General features: G+C 43.8%; 1 protein-coding gene across 4 annotated transcripts in view; it reads right to left on the minus strand.

Moving 5' to 3' along the window:
• LOC117349152 (septin-4-like) overlaps positions 1–14,983 on the minus strand; it is a 52,748-nt gene that overhangs the window by 21,772 nt on the left and 15,993 nt on the right. The window contains exons 1-2 of one of the 4 annotated variants that reach the window (XM_033922248.1): positions 12,127–12,223; positions 2,959–3,372 (exon numbers count right to left, since the gene is read on the minus strand). The exons of 1 other annotated variant lie outside the window; for it this stretch is intronic. In XM_033922248.1, the coding sequence (XP_033778139.1) occupies positions 2,959–3,372; positions 12,127–12,162 (450 nt within the window). In that variant the 5' untranslated portion in view covers positions 12,163–12,223. Of the gene's footprint in view, positions 1–2,958; positions 3,373–12,126; positions 12,224–14,983 lie in introns of those variants that run through there. 2 more of the 4 variants (XM_033922249.1, XM_033922250.1) reach the window with 2 other exon arrangements.

Raw genomic sequence — 14,983 nt, forward strand, 5'->3', positions numbered from 1 at the left:
CGTAGAAGCTAAACCACTGGAAAACAGTTTAGCAACGGCGTTAAAAGTTTAGAGAATGTGGGCCTGAGTCTGAAATTGTGAAAGATGAGCCATTATGAAAGTGGTCCTTGCAAATCAATCCCAGTAACCTCAGGTGCATGACCTGATCAAAAACCAACACATAGGCAAGCCTGAGGAATAAAGCGGGGCTGGGTGCTTTATCTTCTTGCTAATTTAATTACACAGTTTTCCCCATAACCATCAAGGTGAAATACAATGAAAAAAAAAAATGCATCCATGGAAGAATAGTTTAATAGTTAGAGCCAGGTTCAAATCTTACGATTATGCTCTGTCATCTTAGGCAAGTCACTTAACCATCCATTGCCTCCAGGGACAGCAAAATACCTACCGAGAAAGACATGAACTAAATCCTAATCCAAATTTTGTCTGGAGTTTGTGAGATGAAGTGATAAGGCCCTCAGGATGGGAAATTACATCAATTGCAGGGGGTTTTTTTGGCTCCTTCCCCAGTCTTCAGCCCTCTGGATCCAGCATCATTGGTAGCAATGGGGGGGAGGTGATGAGTTTGGCCTGGTATAATGCTATCATGCTGAGGTACAAGGTAAGAATCCCCTCCAGAGCTGGACTGTGCCTAGATTCTGTCACTGACAATGTCCACAGTAGCAAATTTTAAAACTTAGGGTAGATAGCCAGTGGCAGAAAGAGGTTTTCTAGCTACTGCCAGCTTTATCCCTGGATATATAATCCCAGTCCATGTCCAGACACTGGCATTGAATATCTGGACATATGCAGTCAGTTAAAACGCATCCAGTTAAGTGCAATGTTTAGCTGAGGCCACTGCGCGCAGGGCAGCAGAAGAGCGCAAGAAGGCAGAGATAACATCGCTTTGAAGTTGTTCCAGCAAGAAAAGGAAGAGCCATCATTGAGGTTCAGATTAAGGTGCTAGAAGAAGACACAAGGCCTGAAGGTCATGTCATAGCGGAAGATTTTGTCCGATGCACAGCAGAATATGTAAATGCTCAGGCCACAGCTCAAGAGAGCAAACAATCACAGTCTGATTCAGAATACTCACTAGATTCAGGGAAAGCATATTGCTTTGCAGCAGAGTCTAGCTCATCTGGGGGAAGAAGTCTAAGGTGAAGCGAAACAAAACACCATTACAGTGTTCCATATACAAGCATGAACATGCATACACTGTCGCTGGCTCTTGCTGCAGAAAGGCACACCGAGAGAAATGCTTCATTTCAAGCAAGACTCTGGTGCCATAAAGGAACTTGGCTCTAATGAAGACTGAACTGCCACACCTAATTAAACGCGCTGTGATTAAGCAAGAGGCATCCGACACACCATACTATGCACCTGACTCCAGGCAGACAGCAGTGAGGCGTCAGCCACATAACGACTGCCAGCATGCTGGAGACCTTGAAGAAAGAAGATCTAGCAATGTACATGGCACACAAAAAGTTGGTGAACATGGGACTCACCCAGTTTAACGACTGCCTGGAAAGGTACTGAGGGTGGAAATCCAACTTTAAAGATGTCATAGCTGTTATGAAGCCCACAACAAAGCAAGAGATGAACCTGATGGTTAGATGGTTGGAACCTCAATCATCAAATAAGATAAAGAGACTGAAAAATGCATTTCAGCATGATGATGCCCAAGGCTTGCAAGAAATGTGGGAGAGGCTCAAGCAGCAATATAGCAATCCAGAAGCCATCCAGCAAGCATTGATGAGGAGAATAGACAATTTTCCAGAAATCACCAGCAAAGACAAGTTACTGGATCTAGGAGGCCTTCTCCAAGAATTGGAGACGCTCAAAGTTGGTCCGAGTCTTCCAGGCCTAAGCTACCTAGATATATCTTGTGGCATAAAAAGGTTGACAGCAATGCTGCTGTATGACAGTCATCTGTAGGTATGCAATATAGAGGACAATCAAGGGAAGTTGTCTCCATTTACAGTCGTCACAGAGCTCATCAGAAAACTGGTGAAAAGAAGAACTTAACCTAGTTTCTGGGATATTGCACCTGAAGTAGGAAAGACAAGCTACTTCCAGAATGAAAAGCCAGTTAAAAGGTACAGCAACCCTACCAAGAAGTCCATAGCTGTGCATAAGACAGACGTTATACCCACAGTAACTGAACCAACTGATCGTCCTCCTACTATAAAGTAGAGGATCCAGAGTGACAATGCCCTATTGGGCATTGTCACTCTGGATCCTCTACTTTATAGTTTAGGTAGCATGAATAACTTTACCAGGGAGTCCTCTTACAAAAGCCACATCAAAAGTGGCCTTAGGGCACCCCAATTTTCCTACTTCTGGAATTAATGGCCACATGCTAATTGTGCAACATTTATAGCAAATCCTTTATTTTCTTAGCAGTTTTTTTTCGCTCTCATAAGGGGGTTCTCCCTGAACCCTCAACATTTCTGGAGAGGATGTAGTTTTATGCCTCTATGTAGCTTTTAATGCCCTAGAAAGCATTAAAAGCTACATGGAGGTCTGCCAGACTAGTACAGGAAAGAAGACATTTAGGTTTGGGAATTCCCAGAGGTAATCGCAAAGCATTGATGTGTTTGATGAATGGGTGTCCATAATTAGCACAAAGAGTCTTTGGTGGCTATACTACTATAAACAATAAGGCTGAAATTTGAGTGACCCAAAATCTGGGAAGTTATATTAAAAATAGATTGAAATCGCAGAGTCTGGCCACACCAGTTTTCATATCGACAATGAATATACGTAACATAGTGTATATTTATACATAATGGAGTCAGTGTCTGCAGATATATTTCATTCAGAGTCATTGTGATTGGCTTGAAGGATCCACTAGCCAGTTTGTCCCTGAAAACTGGGCTGAGAACATATGTCACATCTGTTATCTCCCATTAGCAGCTCAAATTCCATGGGATTACCAGAAAATTAGCAGGTTTCTTTATAATCCATGATGTCACTTACCTCCAGAGATTTGTATGGATCAAGTTTTGTCCAAGAGCTTTTCGGCCATGAAGGACTCGGCAGAGGTGCTGGGATACACTGCATTCCCTCTGTTGATAGCAGAGAGGTCCATTTACAAGGCTCAGAGTGTTTATCAATGTGTCGCACTGCATTAGATAATATCTCTGGTTTTACACATGCCTGGGAGTCCTCTTTCCTTGTCACCTTCTCTTTGTTCTGCTGCCTCTCTCCATTTGGAGCTGTCTCTTCCTCTGGGCGTTCCTCTCCAGTCTTCAGCACTGGCTCTGCTTCTACATTTGGTTTGGATTCTGTTTCAGAGTTCTGCTCAGACATCTTGTAGGTTTTGATTTGATGTTCATTTGTGATCTGGGTCAAATCCACATCTTCTGGGTCATCATTCAGGAAGGGTTTTATCTAGCAAGCGGATGGGGAGGACAGAAGAGAGGACAAGAACATGAGTTTGAGGGAGAGGGTCAGGGAGAGATAGGAAAGGAAGGGTAGAGAAGGAGTGGGATGAGGAAAGAGTACAGAAAGAAAGGATGGAGAGGAATTCAAGAACAGAAGGAACAATCAGAGAAAAGGAAAAATTGTAACAAAACAAAACCAGTGAGGGCTGCAAAGCAGATACATATGATTATTAGTGAAAGGATGAAAATGATTTCCTTGTTTTTGAAAAAATCAGCGAGGCATTTCTTGCTGCTCATTTATCTCTGCTTACAAGCCAGAAGGACACTGCTGTAACTGCAAGAATCGCAGAAACTTGGAACAGGTCTCTTGGCACCACTGCTTATATTCCTGTAACACTATCATACGTATAGCAGAGCAGAGCTGTACATAGTATATGCAGGTACTTTCTCTGTCCCTAGTGGGCTCACAATCTAAGGTTTTAGGGTTGTGTTTTTTTGTACCGGGGCAATGGAGGGTTGGGTGACTTGCCTAGGGGAACTGCTCCAGGAATTGAACCCAGTTTCCCAGGATCTCAGTCCGCTGCGCTAACCCCTAAACTGTTCCTCCACTCTGCACTGAAAGATCTACTAATTCTTTTGGTCTGTCTGTGCTATGTACAAGAAATGTTTTGATGTTTAGCATGCTTCATGTTCTGAAACAAATTTATCTTTTGGCTTGTCCTTCTATAATGCTGGTGTCACAAGCGAGGGCTAGCAGAGGGCCAAACTTGAATACATATAGCATACCAGCAGGTGGAGCAGTGGAGTGAACAGGGCTGCTGAGGCAAGCTGCGTGGTGAGAGAGAGAGCACAGGGGAATAGAAAGGAGATTAAAATGGATAAAGGAAAGCTTATTGGGAGGAAGAAGCAAGCATAGGAGAGTAGAATGGAAAGGGTTCAACTGTTTCAGGAACTGACAAGGAGGGGGGGGGGAGCTGTTTTAGATCGAGTCCTTAGTAGAATGCAGGACTTAGGACTTGTAACAGTGTTGGATCTTCTTGGCAATAGGAATCGTACCATGATCAAATTTCAGTTAATGACATTATGGAAATCTGCTGAATCAGAATTTAACTTTCAAAAGTGCACCTATGATGAGATGAGAAAAATGTTTTTAATAAAAAGCTAAAAGGAGCAGCTGCAAAGGATAAATCAGGCATGGACGTCGTTTAAAAAAATACCATCTTGGAAAACAGGCTAGATGTATTTCATACACTGGTATAACCGTGGGTGGGCCCAGGTAGGCCAGGGCCCACCCACTTTGGGCTCAGGTCCATCCAAAATTTGTTCTCTCTTACTGTTGCCCACGGAGATCCCTAAGCCCTGCCAACCTAAGATTTCCTTCCTGCCAAAGAAACTTACATCTTGGACAGCTAGCAGCAGTATCCCCAAGCTGCTGCTACAAGCCACCAGCTTCCTCTGCACATGCTCGGTTCTCACACAACTGAGCATGCACGGAGGCTGACGGCTGGCAGCAGTGGCTTGGGGATACTGCTGCTAGCCGCTCAAAATATAAGTTTCTATGGCAGAGAGGAGGTCTTTGGGTGGCAGGGCTTTGGGATCCCTGCCAGCTGAAGAATTTGGTTTACCTTGGGGGGGGGGCAAGGAGGAAGAGCGGAAATGTCATTTATGTCCCACCCATGTTGCTCTTGGGCCCACCCTAAATCAACTGTCTGGCTATGCCACTGATTGCACGTATTAAAAGACGTAGAAGGAAGATCAAGGTGAGAAAGGCCATTAAAACTAATAGAACATCTTTCAAAGAATGGAAAAAGAATCCAAATGAAGAAACGGGAAGCAGCAGAAGCACTGGCAAGTTAGATGCAAAGCATTGACCGGGAAGGCTAAAAGAGAATTTGAAAAGGAAGCTTATATAGACGCAAAAAGAACCCCCCCCCCCAACTCATGATAAATACTTTTTCAGGTATGTTAGAAACAGAAAATCTATATGGGAGTCAGCTGGACCATTAGATCATCAAACATAGAAACATAGAATATGAAGGCAGAAAAGGGCTGTAGTCCATCAAGTCTGCCCACGCCAATGATCCACCCCCAGACTTCACCCGGCTAGAGATCCCACATACATATCCCATTTCTTTTTAAAATCGAGCACGCTGCTGGCGTTAATCACCTGCAATGGAAGTTCATTCCAATGATCGACTACCCTTTCGGTGAAGAAATACTTCCTGGCGTCGCCATGGAATTGCCCGCCTTTGATTTTCAGCGGATGACCTCTTGTGGTTGAAGGTCCTTTAAGAAAGAAGATATCGTCTTCCACCTCGATGCGGCCTGTGATATATTTAAATGTCTCAATCATGTCCCCCCTCTCTCTACGTTCCTCGAGCGAGTATAGTTGCAGTTTATTCAGTCTTTCCTCATATGGGAGGTTCTTGAGTCCCGAGACCATCCTGGTGGTCATTCGCTGAACCGACTCGATTCTCCGCACATCTTTTTGATAACGTGGTCTCCAGAATTGAACACAATATTCAAGATGAGGTCTCACCATGGATCTGTACAGGGGCATTAAGACTTCGGGCCTCCGGCTGACGAAACCTCTACGGATGCATCCCACCATTTGTCTAGCCTTGGATGCAGCTTTCTCCACCTGCTTGGCAGTTTTCATGTCTTCACTAATGATTACTCCCAAATCATGTTCTGCCCTAGTCCTAGCTAAGGTCTCACCATTTAGAGTGTAAGTTCTGCACGGGTTTCTGCTGCCAAGGTGCATGACCTTACATTTTTTGGCATTGAAGCCTAGCTGCCAAGTCGAGGACCAATGTTCCAATAAGAGCAGGTCCTGTTCCATACTGTCGGGCAAGGTGCTGTTATCTACTTTTGCATAGTTTGGCGGCGTCGGCGAATAGTGTTATTTTACCTTGAAGCCCTTGAGTCAGGTCTCTTATGTATATGTTGAAAAGGATCGGTCCCAAGACCGATGCCTGTGGCACTCCACTGGTCACCTCCGATTGGAGGGGGTACCGTTAACCACTACCCTCTGGATTCTACCGCTTAACCAGTCATTGACCCATGTAGTCAATATCACTCCCAATCCCATCGAAGTCATCTTGCTCAACAATCTGCGGTGCGGGACGCTATCAAAAGCTTTGCTGAAGTCCAAGTACACGACGTCCAGAGACTTCCCCATATCCAGTTTCCTTGTAACCCAGTCAAAGAAGCTGATCAGATTGGATTGACAGGACCTTCCCTTTGTGAATCCATGCTGCTGGGGATCCTGTAGATTCTCCTAGGTCAGGATCGTATCTAATTCTTGTTTAATAAGTCTTTCCATGAGTTTGCTCACTATTGAGGTGAGACTCACCGGTCTGTAATTCGCAGCCTCCGTTCTGCAACCTTTTTTGTGCAGTGGAATGACGTTAGCTGTTTTTCAGTCCATGGGGACTTTTCTGGTACTTAGGGAAAGATTGAACAGCACGGATAGCGGTTCCGCCAGGATATCACACAACTCCCTAAGAATTCTGGGGTGTAGATTGTCCGGTCCCATGGCTTTGTTCAAAGAGTAACGGAGGCACTCAGGGAGGACAAGGCCCTAGCGACGAGAGGGTTGAGATGCACTGTAGCAGAGTTTGCTAAAATCATGCGTGGAGTGGAATGGTGAATCACTTGTTTACTCTTTCCAAAACTACAAGGACTAGGGTGCAGGCAACAAAATTACAAAATAGGACAGTATTGAAAAACTGCGAATACGGTTTTTAGTGGGGGAGATAGGAGAGGGCAGCCGGAGCGCCAGCGAGTGAAGGAAATCACTGGCGGTATGCTCCGACCGCCTCTTCATGCACTAAAGTCAGGCTTTGAGATGAAGTTCCTGATTGATGAGGTCCGACTTTAATGCAGGAAGAGGCGGTTGGAGAATACCGCCAGTGATTTCCTTCACTTGCTGGCGCTCCGGCTGCTCTCTCCTGCCCAGCCATTCGTGGTCGCAAAATCCGTGAATGACCTGAACCACGAATGACCGGGGGAACACTGTATATTAAAAAAAAAATTGTAAAAAATGTTTCTTCACGCAATATGTAATTAAACTCTGAAATTCATTGCCAGAGAATGTGGTAAACGCCGTTTGAACACATTCCTACATGAATAGTCTGTTCTTGTTATTCATGGTATTCAAAATTGCAAATAACAAAACATTGAGTCTGTGAAAAATAGGGTTAGGGGGCCAACACTTGAAGTATCTGTAATTCACTCGCCGGACACTTGCATAGTCTTTGTATATCTTCAGTCATAGACTCGGTCCTCAGGATAAGTTTGTGTATTTTTATATTATTGGGGGAACTGATGAGGCTGGAACCTGAGAAAGGAAAAAGCAGGAAGGAATAGGAGAATACTATGCAAAACATTACAAATAAACTGCAGAATTTTCAAAATTTTTGCACAGAATTCCACCAGGAGTAACTGACTACTAGTGGGGCTTTCTAACGCATTGCCAGAGTAACCTACCAAACAAGGTAATGCTTATTACCTTAACTTAGCTCCATAACAGTGCATCAAAATGCACCACGAGGAGTTGGCAAAGCAAATGAGACTTGCTCCTGGGTGAGGAGAGTCTGGGGTAAGGTTACCATATGGCTCCAGAAAAAGGAGGACGGATTGAGACCTCCGGGTTTTACTGCCAGTGCTTTCAATGGAATTAAATCCAGATGTCTCAGTCTGTCCTCCTTATTTCCAAAGCTTTCAATGAAAGTAAACCTGAGGTCTCAATCTGTCCTCCTTTTTCTGGAGCCATATGGCAACCCTAGCCTGGGGAGTTCAGGGAGGGGGAACACTAAACTACCAGGGATTCTTTTTTTAATTTTGGAGGGAGGGGGGGGTCAGGGTGTTTCTTGTGTCGGGGCTGTGGTAGCGACACTGTCGCAGTAAACGCACTGAAGCCCATAGAAATTGAATAGGCTGTGGTGCATTTAACATGACAGCATCCCTACCATAGATTCAGCGGTGTAGTATGGGTAGGAGGCACCCGGGGCGGTGGTGCCCCATCTGCGCCTCCCGCACCCCACTCTGCTCCTTCCTGCCCCCCCATTCCATACTTGTGCTCTCCCTCCCCACCCCCACCCCCACATACCTCTAAATCTTCTCAAGCATGAGTGGCTTCCGCAGCATTGCATTTCCCTCTGACGTCACTTTCTAGCCCCGTGACCCGGACGTGATTCAGAGAGGAACCAGACTGGTGTGAACAATGGGCAGAAGTTGCTCGTGCTAGCGAAGATAATACAGAGGTACAGGGTGGGGGATGGCGTGAGCAGGTGGGGCACGGCGGAAAGGAGCCAGCGCCCCCACCAACTCGGCCCCTGGAGCAGTCTGCACCTCCCTTACATGGATTTGTAAAAGGGGCTTTAGGGCTTTTGGTTGAGTGAAAGGTATGCAAATCTAGTGGCTTTTTTAATGTCCCCCTTCCAATCGCGTCAGGAAGGGAGGCATTTTAGCAATAAACTGCAGATTATTGCTGCTGTCTACACTGCTTTTTCCCGACTGCACACTTTTTAACATGGCAATAATTTGCATAGTCACTGATTAAATGCATCTAGGTGGTAAACATTTGCATTAGCTCAGGGGTAGGGAACTCTGGTCCTCGAGAGCCGTATTCCAGTCGGGTTTTCAGGATTTCCCCAATGAATCTGCATGAGATCTATTTGCATGCACTGCTTTCAATGCATATTCATTGGGGAAATCCTGAAAACCTGACTGGAATACGGCTCTCGAGGACCGGAGTTCCCTACCCCTGCATTAGCTATACACTTAGCCATTGGTGCATGGTCCTAATGCATGGCTTTCTGCATTGACCCCTTGGTTACCTATGAAGCAGAGAGTACAGTTTAAGATTCTTTCAATCATACAGCAAATTTTATATCATGTTTCTCCAATGGTACTAAAGGGTTTTTTTAAAAAAATCTATTAACCCAGAAAATGTTTGAGATCTGAAAATAGTATGAAACTGAATTTGGAGGGTAAGATGTTAGTCTCTCATGTTAAGATTGGGGCAACAGTGCTGTCTTTAGCTGGCGCCAAGCTCTGGAATGCGCTGCCTGGTATTCTGCGATTCTGTGACGGGAGACACAGAAAATGTTGAAAATGCAATTATTTGTCAATGCCTTCCTGTCTTGTAAATGATTTTGTGCTTCCATCTTATAGGATGAATTTAAAAGAAGATTTTAATAATGATACCGTTAGTTAATGTCTTTTTAGTGTTTGTCTTGTTGAAACATATTTAGCATTTCTTAAATATGTATGCATGTAATTTTGTAAACCGCATAGTTTTTATGTGGTATATATTTTGAATAAAATAAAAAGCAGCTTCACATTTCTAGATGCTTTAGAAAAAGTCTCTTGGAAAGTATTCTGTCTCCCACCCTAGTGAACTTCCATTTTCTGTCAGCGCAGAATAAGGAAGTCTCCAATCTCCAAGACCATTCCCAATGTAGAGGGGGGGGGGGGGAGCTCAAGCTCCTTCACTCCACTGCCATGATAAGAATGAAATGAAATATGAGTCAAGAAAATGTCTGGAAGACCCTGAGTCACCCTCTCTCGCAACCCTTTTGTGCACAGATATTCCTTTCTGTGGCCTTGCCCTCAGCCACCTACTGGTGGATTGAATATTGCTCCAGCTCAGGTAGAAGTGAGATATAAGAAAATCTAAACCAGGGGTGTCCAACCTGCGGCCCCGTGAAGTATTTTGTGCGGCCCCGGTCGAGGGCGATGCAGTGTTTTCCTCTGCTGCCCCTGGGTGTTTACCGTCTTGCCGGCCCCCTCCTCTGTCTTGCTGCAGCGTTTGCGTGGCCCCAGAAACATTTTTTTCGGCCAATGCAGCCCAGGGAAGCCAAAGGTTGGACACCCCTGATCTAAACTAAACCTTAGGCTTATACACCATATCTTCTCTATAAACAATAGAGCTCTGTACGGTTTACAAAAATTAGCAAAGAGAACAAATACAATATGATTTTGGAATAGTAAGGGAGAAGCGGAATTTCCAACTTTGAAAATAGCCAGATGTTTTTGTTGGAAAGAGACCAGATTGCGCAGTTCAAAAGGAAGATTATTCCAAAACTCGGTAATTTTTGAAAAGTAGAGACTTCCCTAATTTGCCAATGTAGATAACGCCTTTCGGCTTAGGAAAATACAATTTGAATTTCTGAATAGACCTGGTAATATCAAACTGGCAGAATTCCAAGACAGGGGAATTAAAGGAAGGAAGATGCCATGCAAGATCCTAAATTTTATGCAGGCGCATTTAAAATAAACGCTGGAAATTATTGGAAGCCAATGAAGTTTTTGCAAAAGCTGAGAGACATGATCAAATTTACTTTTTGCAAAGATCAGCCTATTCGCAGTATTATGGATCAATTGAAGTCTTTGTAAGGAAATAACAGAGGGCAAGAGGCAGTGAATGAAAACCACTGGCCATCTTCTGGTCTCACTTGTATTTTCAACTGGAAAAAGTATGCAGACAGGCCTGCTTCCTGGATGGGAAAAGAGATGAGGGGAGGTGTCAGCTAAGTAGGGGACCTGTCTAACTCAACTGGTTGAATTCTGGGAACTTTGAAGAGGAAATGGGTGAAAACTGATACAAAATGCATGCAAGAAAAGAATACTTTCCTTTCCCCTAAACAAACAGAAATACAAGAAAGACAGATCCCAGAACTGTCAAGAATGTTAGAAAAATTTCTCCTCCCCAAATGGTATGTGATAGAAGAGTCTGAAAAAAGCAAAGATTACAAGTTTGCTGTGTGGGCTCTTCTGCCATGGCCTTGGAAATAAGACAAAGAAACAGAGAATATAAGGGAAGATAAAGCCCACAAGACCTGTTCCTGTCCTTTTCTAAAGCAAAAGCATAGACCTGACTACGTGAAGTCCAGCTTCAATCCCTCCACTAAGGATGCTTGGTTTCCAGAAGATGGTTACTGTTCCTTCCTATCTCCACCACATTCCTATCAATCTGTTCCTTGCACCTACCATCCTTGGCACTAAGAAATATTTTCAAAGATGACTCTTCAGTCTGCCCCTTCATGCTATCATAGCTCTCCATTCTGGAGCTTTCTTTCCACTGAAACATGCTTCCTTCTGGTGCATTATTTACACCGTTAGGTCCTTTTGACTCTACTCATAACATCCCTTTTCCTCCTAGGTTTTACTTATTTGGACCCTTAAGTTTCTGAGGTTTTTGGTGCACCATTTTGGTTAATCTTTTCTAATCTACCTACCCTTTTCTGAGGTACACCTGTATAACTGGGCCTAGTACCTCACTGATGTCTTCACCTTGTTTTTACATTGCTCTATTCAACTGCTCAACAACAAAATCAAGAAAGAACATCCCTTAAGAATACTTTGTCTTTCGATAGAGAGAGATTTTAATTTCCCTGACAGTGAGATGGACTATCACGAAACACTGGAAGATGTGCAAAGAGCCCCAGACAATGTGTCTTCTCACAGCCATGTCTTATAAACACAACTAGAAGCTCCATATTCACATCATGGAACGCACTCTGCTAGCCACGGGACACTCTGCGACATCACACGCAGTCATCACACACAGGAACTCTCGGAGCACACATACAGCAGGGCATGGGATTCTTTGTGACACTCCTAACACATAGTCACTGTTTTTGAAGAATGAACCGACCCCCTCATTCATTGAGAAGGGAGCTCTGTGATGCCCGTTACACACATTTAGCACTGGGAATAGACTGGAGAATCTCTTTGCCTCCTTTGTACATACCTTTTGTTCAGTGCTGGACTGTGGGCTGGAAGCCATATCTGTGTCTGCTGCTAAGTAACAAATGATAGAAAGAATAGAAACAGAGATCCAGAAGCTGAAAATCTTGAAAGGGCGGGCAGTGAGGTTTGTGTATAGTCCTGCCCTTCAGCACAGCTTCTATATCTGCTGATTAGGGGCTGGTTGACCTTCAAAGCAAGTCTACAGTAATAACCAGAATAGCAAGTAATATCAGTGGAAGGGCACAGATTGTGCCATAGACTGGAAAGGAGGCACCAAGAACAGCCCTGATTCCCACCCTGGGAAAAAAAGATTCTGGGGTATCAGTTCCCTGCCAGCTTGGCATGAGGGTGGTGTTCAGGCTGTAAAAAGGGGACATGAATGCAGATTTTTGTTTGGGTGAAGATACTCTGACCAGCCTGTGTTTAAATGCTCACAGTGGAACAGGCATTGGTGCCTAGAACATAAGAATAACCTTACTGGGTCAGACCAATGGTCCATCTAGCCCAGCATCCAAGTGGTAGCAGCATTCCATGCCACCGATCCAGGGTAAGCAGTGGCTTCCCCCATGTCTGTCTCAACAGCGGACTATTTTATTTATTCAATTTTCTATACCGTTCTCTGAGGGGAGCTCAGAATGGTTTACATGCATTTATTCAAGTACTCAAGCATCTTTCCCTGTCTGTCCCGGTGGGCTCACAATCTACCTGGGGCAATGGGGGGATTAAGTGACTTGCTCAGGGTCACAAGGAGCAGCGTGGGTTTGAACCCACAACCTCGGAGTGCTGAGGCTGTAGCTTTGACCACTGCGCCACATGCCACACTTTTGCTCCAGGAACTTGTCCAAACCTTTTTTATAACCATTTCCTCTGGCAACGTATTCCAGAACTTAACTATTCTCTGAGTGAAAAAATATTTCCTCCTATAGGTTTTAAAATTATTACTCTGTAGCTTCTTCGAGTGTCCCCTAGTCTCTGTAAATCTTTGCATAGTCTTTGTATATCTTCAGTCATAGACTTGGTCCTCAGGATAAGTTTGTGTTTTTTTATATTATTTTTTTTTGTTGAGAAATGAGGTTCTACGATGAAATTTGAGACACCTTTGAATGCTCTGATCTCTGAATTTTGAACCTTCATTTTATTTCATTTTTTAGATTAATATATAATAATCTTCTTATACTTGGTGCTTTTTTGGACTATAGCTGCCACTTGACTCCATTTTTAGGGCTATAAGCATTTGTGATCAGAGCATGCCCCCATCTTAGAGAAATGTGTATATGAGGAAGGCTCAGGGTGAATATTGTGAAGGAGCTGAGTGACATTCAGGTAAATTAGTGAAGTAAAAGAGGTGAGACACTAAGGAAGGGAAAGAAGACAGGGAAACTTGGAGAGGAATTGAAAGGGAAAGTTGGAAACTGCTTAATTGAATACAGGGATTCAAACCTTTGACAATAAGGACACATTGAACAGTTCAGATCACAGAGTGCTCAAAGATGATGAATAGGACACAAGAGGAGAGCAAGGTTGTTGAGGGAAAAGAGGTGAGAGTGCAAAGGGGAGAAAGGAGAGAGATTGGAGACAGGGAGAAGTAGAGAGGAGACATGGGAGAAGGGTGGAGATGAAAATCTATGATGAATGTATAATAGGAAAAGAAATAGAACACTACATGAAAAAGGGGGAAGGATGAGCGCTGAGAAGGAGGAAGTGATGGATTTGCGTGAGGAGAAGGTCAGAGGATAGAATAATCTGTCAGGTCCACAAAACTGAGGCAACAGAAGAAAAGCTTAGTATGAAATGGGCCTCTGGAAGTAAGAGGTCAGTGGGCCAGGCTTAGGGATGAGTGGGCCAAGATGGTGCCTTGAGGGGAAGTGTGTGGTGTGAGCTCTGTCCCATTTCTTGTTAATTACCTCTGTATTCTTATCTTGGTGTCTCTTCCCATGCCAAAATGGAGGGGAAAGCTAAGTGTGTTCCCCGCCATGCCTGCAGTCCCATTGATTTCAACCAAAGCAAGAGCCTCACTTGTGGAGGGAGCGTTGAGAGGGGAACAGCTCCTTCCACAAGGCCAACATCGCACTCAGCCTGGAGGTCTGGAGTCCGCCTCTGATGCCGACATCGATAGGCCTTGAACAGAGGTTGATCCCTGGGCTGTCTCCTCAATTAATATCCTGATTCATTCCCTAGTAATTTCACCTATAGATTACTGTAATCCCTTTTATCAAAGTATAACCCAGAAAGAAATCCGTCTACAACTATTGCAAAACACTGCCGTTAAATTAATCTATCGTGCAAAAAAATTTGACGTCACCCCTCTCCTCTGCAAAGCACATTGGCTACCTATTACTCATTGTCTCTCCTATAAAATACTCCTCCTCACTTTTAAAACAAAAAACTCTAACCAACCGGCATTTATAGATAAACTTTTGATCCCTTATTCATCATCCAGGAACCTCCAATCAAATCAAAATTTACTCTCCATACCATCAATACGGGAACTATTTTACGATACTACTCGCAAATCCATCTTTTCAGATACCACCCCTTCTCTGTGGAATGCCCTCCCATTAGACGTTCGATTAGAGAACTCGCTTGAAAAATGCCAAACTTAAAACCTTCCTCTTTAAAGATGTCTTTATTCTTTAGTATTAGCTTCAGCTTCTTAATTCCTTGATTCATGTGAAGCTTTGAAACATCTAATACTACTTTTGAAATGATTCCCCTCCTAATGTGTTTGCCACTCCCTATTTACCGTCCTTTTTTATTAATTTTACTTCGATGTATTTTAAACAACCTTTCCCTCCCCTACTTTCCTTTCGTTTCATGTACGTTAGTCTGAATTCGTCTAGTATTTTTAATATTTGAGA

Source organism: Geotrypetes seraphini, chromosome 15, assembly GCF_902459505.1.
Source record: "Geotrypetes seraphini chromosome 15, aGeoSer1.1, whole genome shotgun sequence".
Lineage (NCBI taxonomy): Eukaryota > Metazoa > Chordata > Amphibia > Gymnophiona > Dermophiidae > Geotrypetes > Geotrypetes seraphini.